At 46.4% G+C, this 15593-nt stretch overlaps 1 protein-coding gene across 8 annotated transcripts in view; it reads right to left on the reverse strand.

Moving 5' to 3' along the window:
• CPEB1 (cytoplasmic polyadenylation element binding protein 1) overlaps positions 1–15593 on the reverse strand; it is an 80758-nt gene that overhangs the window by 53821 nt on the left and 11344 nt on the right. For 3 of the 8 annotated variants that reach the window (XM_072982248.2, XM_072982251.2, XM_072982250.2), the window contains exon 3: positions 9908–10102. The exons of 1 other annotated variant lie outside the window; for it this stretch is intronic. In XM_072982248.2, the coding sequence (XP_072838349.1) occupies positions 9908–10102 (195 nt within the window). Of the gene's footprint in view, positions 1–9907; positions 10103–10418; positions 10727–15593 lie in introns of those variants that run through there. 4 more of the 8 variants (XM_078381114.1, XM_072982254.2, XM_072982252.2 and 1 more) reach the window with 2 other exon arrangements.

The raw sequence follows: 15593 nt of genomic DNA on the forward strand, positions 1-15593 counted from the left end.
TGGGCTTTAAGACCCTCAGGAATAGGTCTGTGTTGTAGTTCATAGGCCAACGAAATAGTGGAGACCAACCATCTAGAAAGAGAGGACGACGAAGCAGCTGAACCCTTCTGCTGACCATAGAAGCAAAGAAACAGCCGAGGAGACTTCCTAAAGTCTTTAGTCCTTGAGACATAATAGGCAAGTGCCCTTCGAACGTCCAAAGAATGAAGCATGCGCTCAACATCTGTCACTGCTTCAGGAAACAACGTTGGTAAAACCAAAGGTTGGTTAACGTGGAACTCAGAAACCACCTTAGGGAGAAAGGAAACATCAGGATGCAAAACAACTTTATCCTTGTAAAACTGAAGATAGGGAGAATCGGCACGCAAGGCTGCAAGTTCACTAGCCCTCCTAGCCGAAGTGATGGCTACTAGGAACAAAGTCTTGAAAGACAGGAACTTAAGGTCACAAGAGGCCATAGGCTCAAATGGAGGTCTGGTGAGGCTATGTAAAACAGTCTGCAAAGACCATTGTGGCACTGGTTTCTTCAACGGTGGCCTCATGTTGCTTAAACCCTTGAGGAAGGCCTTAAGCGTTGGGTGTGAAAACCAGCGAGATGACTCAGAACCCTGAGGTTGAAAGGCCACAATAGCCGCTGTGTAAACCTTCAGGGTAGATTTGGACAGTCCAAAGTCAAAAAGATGTCTGAGGTAGAGCAGAAGGGTAGACAAGGATACTGGGGATGACTGTAAGTTACGTTCCTTGGCAAACTTCAGGAAATTCCTCCATTTATATTGATAAAGCAACTTTGTTGCTGGTTTACGAGCCTTATCAATGACCTCAATTAGTGATGGGAAATCCTCCACGCTGTCAAATGGAGGGTTTCCAGGTCGGGATGTAGAATCTTCCCGTCGTCCAGAGTGAGAAGATGTGGATGCAATGGTAATGTCATGTAGTCCACTGCACCCTGAAATAGTGTGGAGAACCACGGTCGACGTGGCCACCAAGGGGCGATCAGGATTGCCTCCGCTTTCATTCGCAAGGCTCTGATGATAGTTCTCTGCAGAAGAGGTAGCGGAGGGAACAGGTAGATCAGTCCCACGTCCCAAGGGATCATAAAAGCATCCCCGAGGGAGTCCTTTCCCTTCCCGGCTCGAGAAGCGTAATGCAGACACTTCTTGTTGCTGGGAGTTGCAAACACATCTACTTGAGGTTGACCCCACATCCGACAAAGTTTGAGGAACACCTGCTGATCTAACTCCCACTCGTGGGTCTGAGCAGAGCGGCGACTCAAGTCGTCCGCGAGCTGGTTGTCCGTTGTAGCAATGTGGATGGCTACCGGAAAGATGTGTTGCTGGTAGCACCACTCCCACAGCTGGATAGTGAGGAACAGAAGGGACTTTGATCTTGTGCCTCCTTGTTTGTTTACGTAGAACATCGTGGTGGTGTTGTCCGTGACTAGTTGTATGGCCCTGCCCCTGACTAGGGGAAGAAAGGCCCTGAGGGCTTTTATGACCGCTAACATCTCCAAATGGTTGATGTGCAGCGTCGATTCCTCCGGGGTCCAGAGGGCATTGATCTGATGACCCTCGCAGTGGGCTCCCCAACCCGTTGGACTGGCATCTGTGGTGACCTGTCTGGTAAGTAGAATGGGTCTGAACGGCTTGCCGACCAAGAGATGGGGAAGGAACGTCCACCACTGTAGTTGATTTGCCAGCTCTGGTGTGACCCTGAGGCGCTTTCTTTGGCTGTCTGTCTCTGGATCGAACAGGGTGAGGAGCCAAATCTGTAGGGAGCGCATCTTTAACCGTGCATGAGACAAGGTGGCTGTTGTCGATGCCATGAGGCCAAGCAGATGTTGAGCCAGCCTGGCCGACACCGTACGTCGTGGTTTGAACTTGCGAACCGCTCTTCTGATCTTGTGAACGCGTTCTAGAGGAAGGAACATGCGGCCTTGCACTGCATCGAGATGTGCCCCTATGTAGTCCATCGTTTGAGAGGGCTCTAGATGAGATTTCTCGAGATTGATGGATAGTCCCAGAGCTTGAAGAGTGCGGAGGACAAATTGAGTGTCTCGATATGCCCTTGGTTTGGATTTGGAGACGATGAGCCAATCGTCGATGTAGGGGTAAATTTGGATGCCCTGCAATCGTAGATAAGCCGCTACCGGGGCCATACATTTGGTGAAGGTCCTCGGTGCCGAGGCTAGACCGAAGGGAAGAGCCACGAACTGGTATACCGTGTCCTTGAACATGAGCCGGAGATATTTTCTGAATCTTCGGTGTATCGTCACGTGAAAGTAGGCATCCTTGAGGTCCACCACCACAAACCAGTCTCCTTTCTTCAGCAGGTGCAGGATCCCTTCCAAAGTGACCATCCTGAAGCGACGAGGCCTGAGGTAAGAATTGAGGTCCCGCAGATCTAGTATGGGACGCAGACCGCCGTCCTTCTTCGGAACAGTGAAGTACCGGGAGTAAAACCCGTTCAGGATGTCCCGTTGAGGTACTACCTGGATGGCCTGTTTCTCCAGAAGGGTAAGAATCTCGTCCTCTAGGATGGGATCGAACGAGGTAGGCTTGATCCAGCCTAGAGGAGGTAACTCTATAAACTCCAGGCGGTAGCCGGAGCTTATAATGTTCAAGACCCAGGTGTCTTGGGTAATCTTGTTCCAGTTCAGAAGGTAAGGAGAAAGTCTTGTGCGTGACCTGATGGACCGGATGGGATGATGAGAGTCAAAGATATTGTTTTGACCTTTTCCCCCCAGGTTTGAAGGACTGCCTTTTGTATGCGTGAGGCTTAAAGCTGGAAGCCGATGAAGAAGCCTGTGAAGAGCGTGGAGCAGCTTGAGATCGGAACGAATGGTAAGTGGAAGGACCGGATTGTTGATAGGTCTGCTGTTGATAGGGTTGTTGCTGGGGTCTAGGCCTCCACTGAGATTTGGAGGGTCTAGGCTGCTGCTGCACTGCATAGGATTTTGCCGTCTTTTTGCTCTTGTGTAAGTTCTCAAGATTCTCATCCGTGGAGCCATTAAACAGGCCTGTAGCATCAAAAGGCAGATTTTTAATCCTAGCTTTGATGTCTTCCATAATGTTGGCAGAACGAAGCCAGGCGTGCCTTCTTAAGGTAATGATGGATGCCAAATTCCTCGCGTTGGCATCAGCGACGTGACGGGAGGCTAAGCGTTGGTGCTTGGAAACGGTCAAGGCCTCCGCATGGGCATTGAGACAAGTCTGCCTGATGTCCTCTGGAGCTACTTGCAGGGCTGGCAAGACTCGTTCCCATAGTTGTTTCTGGTATGCACCCATAGCTACCAAGTAATTGAGAGCTCTGAGTGCAAAAGTAGTCATAGAATAAAGCCGTCTGCCCAACACTTCCAAGTCCTTGCCCTCCTTAGTGGTTGGAGTTGGGTGACCTTTAGCTGGTAATCGTGAAACACTGGACTCCACTACCAAGGAATTGGGAGCTGGATGCTTCAACAAGAACGAGGTATCATCTCCATGTACACGATACATGTTCTCAGTACGCCTGGACATATTGGGAGGGTCAGCAGGGTGCTGCCAATACTCCTTGAGAAGATCCATAAGTTCAGGCACGTAAGAGAGACTGACAGGGCGAGACCTTGCAAGGTGGATATCCCCAAAAATCAGGTCGTCTGCGCGCGAGGGAGATTTTTCTATGTCCAGTTTAAGCGCTGCAGCCATCCTAGAAACCATCTGAGGGTAAGAGGAGAAGTCCTCAGACGGGGAGGAGGGGTGGATGTCAGCCGCGTCTGAGCCTAGGGGTTCTCCTGGAGGTGGTAATTCCAGAGAAGCCTCAGAAGTATTCCCGTCCTCTTGTTCAGAAGAGGAGTGAGGGTCCTGGCTTTCCTCATCAGAAGACTGGAGGATGCTAGGACGAGAGTCCGTATCCTTAGCCTTAGAAGTCTTACGAGGCCGGGGTGCCTGAGGTACAGGTTCGGGCACCGGGCGCACCGGAGGAGGAGGTGGTGTTGGTCGACCTGGAGGGTCAGTTGGCTTAACCGGTGCCGAGGGGGCAGGTTTGTCTACGATCGGGCGCTTGCCATGTCGACCCTTCCTAGGGGGTGAGATCGACGACGAGGAGGAAGAGGTATATCGGGACCTCTTTCGACGTCGACGTCGGTCGCGGGAAGTCGATGACGAGGACTCAGTGGAATCGTCGCGACGACGACGACGACGCCGGGACCGTTTCCTATCCCTGCTATCCTCAGAGTCAGAGGAAGAGTAGTCTCGGCGTCGATGTCTCTTATGCCTATCGGCGCCAGAACCGCGTTTATGTTTGCGGTGGCGCCGGGGCTTCTTAGGTACAGGCTCCTCCTCTAACTCAGATGCTGGAAGCCGAGGAGAGGGGGCCGGAACAGGCTTAGCAGGTCTCACTGGTGTAGATGGAGACTTGGAGCCTGGGGATCCCGGTGTCGAGGATCGCGATCCCGTCCCTAGCCCGGTTAGAATGGGGCTGCGAGGGACGCCCGGCAGATCAGCCACTATCTTCTCTAAGTGGCTCGTCGTCGGTGACTTCTCGACAACGGACGGTGGCTCTTGATGAGGAGGTAAAGAAGGAGCCAAGTCCGACACCGATTCCCGGTCTCTAGACGAATCCTCGAGTAAAGGAGAGGGCACTGAAGTCGAGATAGATGGGACAACGAGGGTAAGCTCCTTAGCCCTCGCTGATGACTTTGTCGACACCTTCTTCTTTTTCAGATGTTCCGACACCGGTGGAACCGAGGACTCGGTCGATGAAAAGAGGGAGACCGATGCGGAGGTAAGTGCTGACGGAGTCTTCCTTTTCTTAGACTTGTCTTTCGAAGACTGCTTAGGTCCCTTCCCCTTAGATGGGTCCGGCGCCGATACTACTTTCACTTCGGAGCGCACGGAGGAGGTAGAGGGTATAGCCTCCATTTGAGAAGGTTGGGAAGCGGACAAAGTCTGTTTCCACAAAAAATACTTCAGGCGTTGCTGGCGCGCCTTGAGTGTGACTTTTGTGAACTGCTTGCAATGCCTGCAATGGGACACCGCGTGCGATTCCCCCAGGCAGTACAAACAGAGGGAATGTCCGTCCTGGAAGGGAAGTTTTCTGGAGCACGCGGTGCAGAGGCGAAAAGGTCCTCTCCTGGGGGATGGCTTTTCTTTAGGAGGCATAGACCAAGAGGAAAGGGGAAAAAACCAACCGTAGCGGAGGGTCCGATTAACTGAGAGCAGAGCCGCGTCGACCGGAGCACGAAAGGAAGTCCAATGAGGGAAAATTGAAAGATTCCTGTAGGCGCGTGGCGCCTCCGCAGGGGGCCCGTAAAGGCCTATTAGGCCTCAGCGGGAAGCCTTTTGAGGTAATAAACGCCGGATGAAGGCAGAGTTCACCGAACCAAAATCACCAGAGGCAGAAGCGTTGTCAAAGAAACGGTCCGAAGTCAGGGTAGCCAGAAAATAGAAGCAAAATAGTTCGCCAGAACGAACCAAGAAGCAAAGCTCTAACGAGAGGTCCCAACTCACTGGCGGAAAAAAGGAACTGAGCCGTTGGCGGGCTAGACATGCGCGGTAAGGGGTAGCCTAAAACATTGTTACTTTTCTCTTACAGCTCTAGAACATTCCGAGAGGCCAGCGCAGGCGCTGTCTAAACCCACTAGTGTGGATTCATGGAGAACCACGTTGAAGAACCTGGCATTCTGCAGACACAGCCTGCTTGCAACAGTGTGGTCCCATGACAACAGAACTGCAGAAGCCATCATGTTTCCACACACACAGCAAAAGCTCCTGCAAATATATACAAATTGCTCCTGAGCACAGAACACTTCGCAGCTACACCACACACTTGGGAACCCTGCCACAGTTGGGCATTATCTGGTATGGGGTCCCAGATGGTAATTCTACAGCAACAGACCCTTCTCACTTGATGAAAAGGACAGAAAGGCATTGGCCTATATGCCTGAGTGCAAGCAACACGGCTGACAACAATGCATAAGCAGGCTCCCACTATAGAGCATGCAGTTAAGAGCTATGCAGGAGCTGCATGCAGATTTGAGGAGTCACAGCAGCAACTGCATGCCTAGACTCCAAGCTCATCAGCAGTCAAACCCTGGCACCTCGAGAGTGCAGATCAGCAATAGTATTTTTAGCATGATTGCGAACTTTTTGCACTTCTAGCCGGCTCCCTGTGGATTCGTACATCTGAGTCATTACAGAAGCTTCCAAACGATGGAAAATCAACAGTGCAGCCCGGAGCTTGGCAGGGCCTGCACCTCACAATCCACGGGCTAGGGTCTCAAGAAAAAAACAACAGGGAATACTGCAGGGGTTGTGCCAAGCACACTGGCTAAGGTGCCAGCTGCTGCATCAATACACATCAATACACAACAAAGGAGCTGCTTGCTGGAAATTTGACTCTTGACCTAGCATCCAGTCTCTGCTTAGTGAAGCAGTCTTTTCAATATTTCTTCCTGTATTATGTAGTGCACAAGAAATGCCACCTATACAGTACTGTTACTTCCATTTCTCACCATCCCATATTTTTTGCTTTCGAACCTAAACTCCCCTCTCAAAACAGATGGAAAAGCAGATGACCACTGCGCCCTAGAGACTCTTTGGGTCTCATACGCAAAAAAAATCAAATCTCCTGTCATTGCTATACCTCTGCAAACTCATTTGCGACGTTTACAACAAGGGTGGGTAGCCCTGTGGTCCTTCATTTATTTAGGATTTCATGATGTCTCAGACCACGAGGCCACAGATACGAGTTCCAAGTTTTACAGAAGAGTTAACGCAACTGCAACATAAGCTACGCAAAACCTGGAAAAGCTCAACGATGCATTGTCACATCCTCTGTCCCCATGAGCCAAATACTTTCAGAGATACAGCAACCCCGTAAGTATCTGCTGATATGTAGGCTGACGTGCCATCTGCCCCTTTGTGGGCCACCTGGAAGTCCTTGTCATCCATTTAGTTCTAGCAATCTACTATTGAACTAAGCACTGCTGGATACCTCAATGGTTAAGGCATCTGGCTATGGAGCCAGAGGTTGGGAGTTTGTTTTCCCCTCTGTGCTTCTTTGACAGGGCTGGACTCAATGATCCACAGGGGCCCTTCCTGCTCTGCAGTTGTTGTTATTCCATTTTGTTGCCTCTCCCCAATCTTATTTCTAACATGATTTACTGTATTATGTTTAAAACACATCCTTCTCTCAACACATTACAAGTGGCATAAATAACCCTCCTTCATTTTCATTACAAACCTGGGCTTTACATAGTTGTTGGTAACTTGAACCAATTTTAAAGGTTATATAGAGGTCCCTTTTGTCCTAGGACAAAACTGCTTTTTATTTTTCTCTCTGTCTCAAAGGTATTTTGAGCTGGGGGGGCGCACTTGAAATCTGCTTAGGAAGCAGTGAAGAGATCATTCACTGTGCGTTAAAATGCCACTATTTCTGCATTACAGAAACAGTACTGTTTATTATTACAGAAATAGTATTCAGACAGCAGCCACTGGCTTTCATTTTTTATGTCATGCTGTAAAACAAGAAGGTCTGAGCAACCCTTGCTTAATTTCTAAGACAAGATGTTTGGCCTTCTCTTCTTCCAAGGTTTTTTTTGTTGCATTCAGGTTGTCTGGGAGTTCTTACTAGCACGTCATCTTCTTTTTAATATCTTCTCTCCCTGTCTTGTACTGTGCAGTTTTAAAAGACCCTCAGACACACCCATCAGCTAAGCACTACAGCCTTCCTCTACAGGGCCTGCCAAAGCAGTAGCAAACCACAGCTTTACAGACTTATTACCACTGAGCGAGTGCCAGCATTGCCCCACCTTAAGATGTCTGCACTGTGCTGCCTCCCGAAGCCATGGCAAGCGGTGGCAGCCCAGAGGTAAAAGACGTTGCAGTTTATCTACGTTGCAGTAAATGGAGTTAACTGTTCCACTTACAGGGTCTCGCTTAAATTAAAGACTCAGCAGGTCCTTCAGCAGTTTATCAGAAACTTCCTGAGACCATCTGATGGACTGCCTCAGCTTTGTCTGCCAGGCCCATGCCATTAAATGAGAGGATTCCAATGACAACAGAAAGTTAAGATCCGATTAACTGTCTACCTGTAATACTCAAAGCAGTCGGTACCTGTGATTTTAAAAGGCCTACACCAGTTTCTCTGCGGAAACTGGAGGCAAGTTACCATACTAGAGCGAAGCATCCAACAAGATTTCGTTATAGCCAAAGTAAGCACAAAGCAAGAATTCTAGCCGCTTGATCGCCCTGCCAATGTGGTCAAACGGCCAGATTGATGTACAAGGACTCATGAGAGCTGGGTTTGAATCCTCATTCAGCCATGGCAACGGTAAGCTTGTATGTCTTCAGAAGCCTAGATTGCTAAAAATGAGATCTTATTGATAAAACATAAATGCAAATTACCATGCTGAAATTTAGTATCTTTACAACTGATTAACAATTTTTTTCATTGTATGTGCAGTAGATGCACACAGGCTTTCTCTAAAGTCATTCTTCTGAGGGGTCTGCGGAGCCACCCATAATCTAGTTACAATAAGATACGGAGGCCTTAAACATCCACAAGCATTTCAGCAGCACTTGAAAAACTCTAGCAAAACACATACTCACGTATGCTGACGCTCAAACCCACGGTAACTGCCATTTTTAATTACGCAGAAGAATGTAGCTTCTAAGTGAGCAGAATACGCAGCACATACACAATAGTGTCTAGCCACTGTCCTCTGAGGAGTACTTCTTTGATCAAGCTGGATTGTGAAAAGTTGCCTCTGTCGGAAGCACCACAAACCAGCAAACAAGTCAGGAGTACTGAAGATCAACAGTGAGTGGAAGCAGGAGGTGCTAATTATATTCCCCCATGTTCTAGATAAACCTTCGTTCCAAGGAAATAATAGACCTACCCACTATTAGCACAATCATATTCAGCTCCAGCTAGTATCCAAAACCACACAAGAGACAATCAGGTACATCAGCATGCTCATACAAAAAAAACAAAAGCAAAACAAAAACACCAGGCCTTATTTCCTACAGCCTTTGACCAGCGAAGAGCAAGCACTCACTGGCTTAATAGACAAGGTCTGCAAGCAAAAGCCCAGGGCTGAGCTTCTCCAAATACAGATACACACAGCTTGTCTTTTGTAGGGAGGATGAAAAATCCTAGGGGTTCAAAAAGAAAAAACCCTCCCCCCAAAAAACCCTGATTCCTTGCTATCACCACATATTTTATAACAGTCTGCAATATACATCTACTTTGAGGAGTGCCACTTTAAGCCCAGTATCCTACTAAAGCACTATCCCTAACCCACCTTAGACCCACCAGAGCATCACTTAATAAAGTGAGAGTAATACTTCCTCTCCTTGTATTCAACATCACTTTTTTCAGTACATATAAACCTCAGCAACTCATGCGTCTTCATTGCTACCATGTTTCCCCGAAAATAAGACAGGATCTTATATTAATTTTTGCTCCAAAATGCATTAGGGATTATTTTCAAGAGACATTTTAGTTTTTTAATGTACAACAATCTAAATTTGTTCAAATACAGTCATGTCATCTTATTCTGGTGGATGCACAGTAGTGGAGGGCGGGGTTTCACTTAACTGGGTCTTATTTTTGAGGTAGGGCTTATATTACGAGCATCCTGAAAAATCGTACTTATTTTCAGGTTAGGTCTTATTTTCGGGGAAACAGGGTAATGTTTGTGTTATGTGGTGGGGTATAATTCTAACAGCTTTGCCCCTCCAAAACTCTAATTTTCCCAAGTGACTACAGTAGCCTAAAGGAAACTGACATCTTAAAAAGACACCCCCACCTGAGAAAGACGGTGCTGGGGACCATCAGAATCTACTGTTTTGTTCCCAGTGAGAAAGCTGCAAAAAAAAAGAGAGAGGCTATCCAGCAACTGTTGCTGTGCGTCAGCAGAGTCACTCACCAGAATGCGTGCTGGGCTGAGCTGCAGCATCTGAATCCTGGGTGCTCCACGGCCTGTCCCACCCTGGCAGGCTGAGAGACTGCAGTCCAAGGCACAGGTCATTGGCATCTGGGAGACCACGCGGAGACTCCTGCGCAGACGGTGGGAAAAGCATTCTGCTTGCTGTTGACAATCCCTCTGAGTCCTGGAAGTCTGCTTAGAGAGGAAGGAAAATTAAAAGCCACCCAGACAGATGCACAAAATGCACGCACGCACACACACGGAGAGAGAGAGAGGAGTTCAGGAGTTCCTCAATGAGTCAAGTCCAAGCCAGTTGTGCACAGTGTTCACACAGATCTGGCACAGCGCCGAGAGGTATTCCTTCTGTAGCTAGCTACTAACTACTGACACCCAGGGAGGAGGCAGAGGGAACCATACGGCCTGCAATGAGAGACCCATCGCCACCCTCCACCTTCCTATCCCGCCTGCACTACTGACTGGGCCAGCATGTGATCAGGCTGCTGATGCTTACCGTGCTGCCAGAGACGTCACTCGGCCATGCAACACAACCACATCTTTGCTTACAGGATAAAGGTGGAAACCAAGTCTGCCCATGGGAGTCAAGACAGTGCGCAGGAGAAGGAGAGAAGGTGCGGCCTCAGGCAACCAAGGGAACACATTTAAACTGGGAGCTGTTGCTTAGATAGCAGCAGAGAAGGGAGGTGGCTAGAAGCAGGCGAACCCTCGGCAATCGCTACAGCAGAGAGCAGCGAGACAGGGAAAAAGATCTCCCTCCTCTGTAGGCTCAGTGCGATCGGGCTCTCCTAGCCCCGCCTACCTACCCTCCCACCCTCTCCGCCCACAAACCCAAAAAACCTTTCGACCTGGAACACTGCCAGTTGCTGGCGCAAGCCCTGGGAGCAGCAAAATGTAAAGCTTCGCAATTCTGCTGGCATTGTCTATTTGCTTTAAACTTGGCAACTGCGCTCTCACAGACTCTGCATTGTTTACCACTCTGGACAACCTTCCAAAAATCAATAAGGAAAAAAAAAAAAGAGAGAGAGAAGAGGACGAAGAAAAAGAATCTGACTCTGAGCTAGGCAAGAGTATACATGAGAAGGTGTAGTGCTCACACTAGTCATTTAACTGGCATGATGCAAAGAAGGCAGCAGTGCCTAAAATATTTTTTTCAGCCTTTTTAAAATACAACCACAGGTATAATCTTATATATGGATAGCCCAGCACTATATATTGCCCTTCCACTCCGAAAATATTGAGAAACAAATGCATATATATATGGGGCCCAAATGCATCCACATATATATTCTATAGATGGAAAATGTAGCACATTTTCCAATTCCAAAATTCTAGCATAATACAGAAATTCAGGTGGCCCCAGAGAAGTATTTTCTCCCGTCTCATCTGAAGTTTAAAAAGAGGCTAATTACAATATCCTGCTCCCATCCCAACTCCTCACCCCAGATGACATGCTGGACTGTGCCATGTAAGTGTGTATAACAGCTGAGGCACGCACAGAACAAAATATCCCATGCCAACCTCTGGAACTGCTAACAAGTACCAGCTCTAATAGCTTCTGTCCTTGTAGAAACAGTCATTCCAAAATGGGACTATAATGTTAAGGGCCCAGGGTACAAAAAAATGTTTTTGTTTTATTTGCACCATCTGGCATCCAGATTTAAGAGTGGGATACTAGTCAATCACTGTATGACTTACTTTTTATGATTTTTTCTAGGAAAAGTATTACATGAAGCGAGGAATGCCTTTACATCAGAGGAAACCTATTTTTCAACTTTTATCACATGAAAGCAGAGGAAGGAATAAGAAAACTTTCTTTCCTGGTTTCACAGGAGTCTGAACACTCAAGCACCCTCCACCCCATTTGGGCACATTTTATCTTTAGATGCCTTGCCTTTTTTAAAAAGACAAATAATACTTAGTAAATGTCTTAATTGAAGCAGGAATGGACAAGCTGTGGAAAACTATCTGTCACAAAAAGGTGAAAGAACCTGTTTTAAAGAACTTCTTTCTTAACAACTCCACAACACAGACATGCAAAAGAGAGGAGTGGAGGTTCAGACGTCACAAAAACAGCCCTAAGCTATGGGATACTATGGGATACCTGGTTTCTACTCACGAGTAAACATAGTCTGCAACTGTTAGGCATCTCCCACGGAAGGTAAATAAAAGCCAGACAGAGCACAAATAAATTTCTTCACAGCTCCTGGTTAACTGTCTTGGACAGGCATGAAACACATGAAAGTAGCATTACACTTCTTATGAAATTCTTAAGATGGTGCCTTCCTTTCCTACTGACAGTAAGGATAAACCAGATCTTCTCCAGTAATTAATGCTCTCTGATTCATGTGTGTGTGTCTGTGTGATTATAAACCTGCAACCATGAGGTTAGTGGTAGATTCTGAAGTACAGGGGGCATCATAATTGCCATACCAAAAGGAAGGTGCAAATATACAAGCCACTCAGTTGCTCCATATTTTAAAAAAAGGAATTCTAGCACTTCACATCACCTCCAGAAATAGCTCTTTTGCAAAGCTAATAGGTTTTCATTACCCATTCAGACCAAGCCCTATTTCTTCCCAGCACTATGCAATGTAACAGATGCAGTTCATCAAGATTTTATTAGTTACTCCTGCTGATGTTAACATAACTGGTGCAAATCCTGTTGGCAAATTGCTCTAGGTTAATAAATTAGCATAAGTATTTGCAGCTATCATACTGAGCCATGCATCTGGGAAGTACATTATACCAACTGCATTAGACTGGCATAAAAACTCAATAGGGTTTTTAGCCAGCAAATTATTACAGAGAAAATCCATTCTTTCCCACAGCTGCTGGGAGGATTGCAGCTAATCTCAGAAAGAACAGGGAAGTCTGAGTGGAGTAGCAGATGTCACTTCCCTGTTAAGGAACATATTCTGGTGCTTTAAAGCTAAGATATCCTGGTTCACCATTGTTTACATGCCATCGTTCCAACTTTATTTGGGAAGATGAAACACAAAACAGCATTGCTCCTCATGTTCCCTGATGTGCAATTTAGCAGGAGGTGGAAGTGTATGTGAGTAGACCCTCGACTTACAGTGGCTTGACTTACAGACTTTTCGAGTTACAGACTTCTCTGGTCGCAAAATTTAGGTTTGACTTGCAGCCTGAGAATCAATCTACAGACCAGAAAAAACCCAAAATGGAGCAAAAACAGCCAGTTACGGGATTAATCGGTTTTCAATGCATTGTAGGTCAATGGAGGCTCGACCTAGAGACTTTTCAACCTGCAGTCACCGTTCCAATACGGATTAATTCCGTAAGTAGAGGGTCCACTGTATGACAATACAGAACTACTGCCCCAATACATGCTGGCATACAGGATATGCCTTGCACATCTTATTAAAACAAAGATCTCTTTACACTGATTTGTGTAATATTTGTGAATTGGTCACATGGACTCTGGACCCTCCCTTTTAGAGGGAAGTACAAATAGGGCAAAGTGGATAAAAATAAACAATTTTCTTTAAACGATTTATTTCTTAAAATCATTATTTAAATTTTTAAAAAATCAACTGTTTTGATTTAAATACCCAAAATCCCATTTTTAACATTTAAATTGTGATTAAAATCACAATGTGAATCAATCTGATTTAAATCAAATCCACCCAGGAAAAAGGAGAATCCCCTCCCCAAGAATGACAATTTTAATGCTTTTCAACCTTCCTTTATACATTGCCCAAGCAGCAGAGATGCTTCTTAAATGCAGCAGATATAACTAATCCAATATACAAAATGAGAAATTTAACTCTGGAGGACAGATCACTTGAAATGTTATCGCTACGTTGGACAGCAATTGCTCCAATTGCACCCAGAGGGGAACAGTCCCAGAATGTCCTCTGACTGGTTCCCGATCACTTTTTGATCCTCTAAAATGTTTTATCTGGGCTTCTCTCGGGAAGTGGCAAGTAACGCATACCTTGTACTGGCCTGATTAATGTCCATTGTGAGCTAGAAAGTTGATGGAAGCCAAGTCCGAGACTGACACTGGCAACTGATTCAAGACTGAACTATGGACAGGGTGACCTGGTGTTTGCTGCAATTCCATGCAAGCATGGAGGAAATCTCACAGGAGACAACACAGCACGCAGAGCTCGAGCTTCCAAAGAATTGCAGCAAGCAGTAAGAAACAGTGTTATGGTTGCTAAGATATGCTTGAATGTGTGGGCATATCTGTGAAGTCTCAGAACTGGAGGGGGGGAGGGCTTCTGAATAACATTTCTGGGAATCCTGACGAAGATGAAAAGAATTTGATTGCTGCCACTTCCAATGACAGCAGAATTATGCCAACTGCAAAGAACGAACTCATGCTAACTTGAATAATATGCATTATGTATCTCACAGGACAGAATCCTGTTCACTTATGCAATCATATAAAAGTGATCACGTAAGCTCATCTTTGCAAATGCTTCAAAATCAAGCATGGTGCAAATTGCACAACCAATCACACAATTTGCCATGCAACTGCCTACATGTCTATGATAATTCTCCAACTGGATTTTGGGCACAAAATTCTGACTTTTTTTACACATAAAGCTCTTGATTATAACCACAAGCCATGCTCCATTTCAGCAGCCTCAAAACACAACACTCTGCATGTCTTACTCAGAAGGCCCACTTCCAGGTTAAGTGTGCTATAAGCTGCTTTTGAGGCAAGTTCTTTGTACAACACTTCAGGCACACTTTGGAAGAGGAGCCTTCTCTGCCCATTCTTAAAACTTCACACGGCAGATCTGTTCCAAAATAACGGCAACCCCAACTAAGGCCCAGGGGCACATTCATTCAGCACAGTGCCCTCTGACAGGACAATCTTTCTTTAGTCCCAAACCCCATTATATACTAATTCTGTTCTCAGGAAAAAAACTTTTAAAAATTATTTTTCTCCTATCTAGCTGTTCAAGAGCTTAGAAAATTAATTCAGTTATACTAGGGTTGTCCATTTGAGCTGTATCATGTTTCATTGTGTGATGTGTCTGAGGCTTCCTCTCCCCAACCAGAGAACTAGTCAAATTGGCTTTTCTCTTGAGATCTTATGAGCACCTGAATATACACTGGTGCCTCACAAGACAAAAGTACAGTGGTGCCTCGCTTAACGAGTGCACCGTTGAATGACGAATCCGCATAGAGGTTTTTGCGATCACAAACGCGATCGCATACCGATGGCCCCTATGGGCGAAAATCACTCTGCGATGATTGGTAAGCGTTTCGCTTACTGATCTTCGCATTGCGATGCCCGGGAATCAGCTGATCGGTGGTTCCATAATGGCCTCCGGAAGCCCCAAAATGGCCAAGCGCAGCGTTTTCGCGCCCTGCCCTCGCTTACTGAGGGCGCGAAAATGCCTGCACTATGGAGAAACTTTGCTGAACGGTAAGTTTAGAAGCCACTGGAATGCATTAAAGAAAGTTTAATGCGTTCCAATGGGTTTTTACTTCCCGTACAGCGATGTTTTGCCATAGCGACGGTTAATCCGGAACGGATTAACCTCGCTATGCGGGGCACCACTGTAAGTGGTCTATCGACTAGATAGGCGGGATATAAATAAAATAAAATAAATAAATAAATAAATAAATTCGTTCCACGAGTAGCGCTGTCTTGCGGAATTTTCATCTTGCGAAAAGCGGTTTCCCA

Source organism: Pogona vitticeps, chromosome 12 (genome assembly GCF_051106095.1).
Source record: "Pogona vitticeps strain Pit_001003342236 chromosome 12, PviZW2.1, whole genome shotgun sequence".
Lineage (NCBI taxonomy): Eukaryota > Metazoa > Chordata > Lepidosauria > Squamata > Agamidae > Pogona > Pogona vitticeps.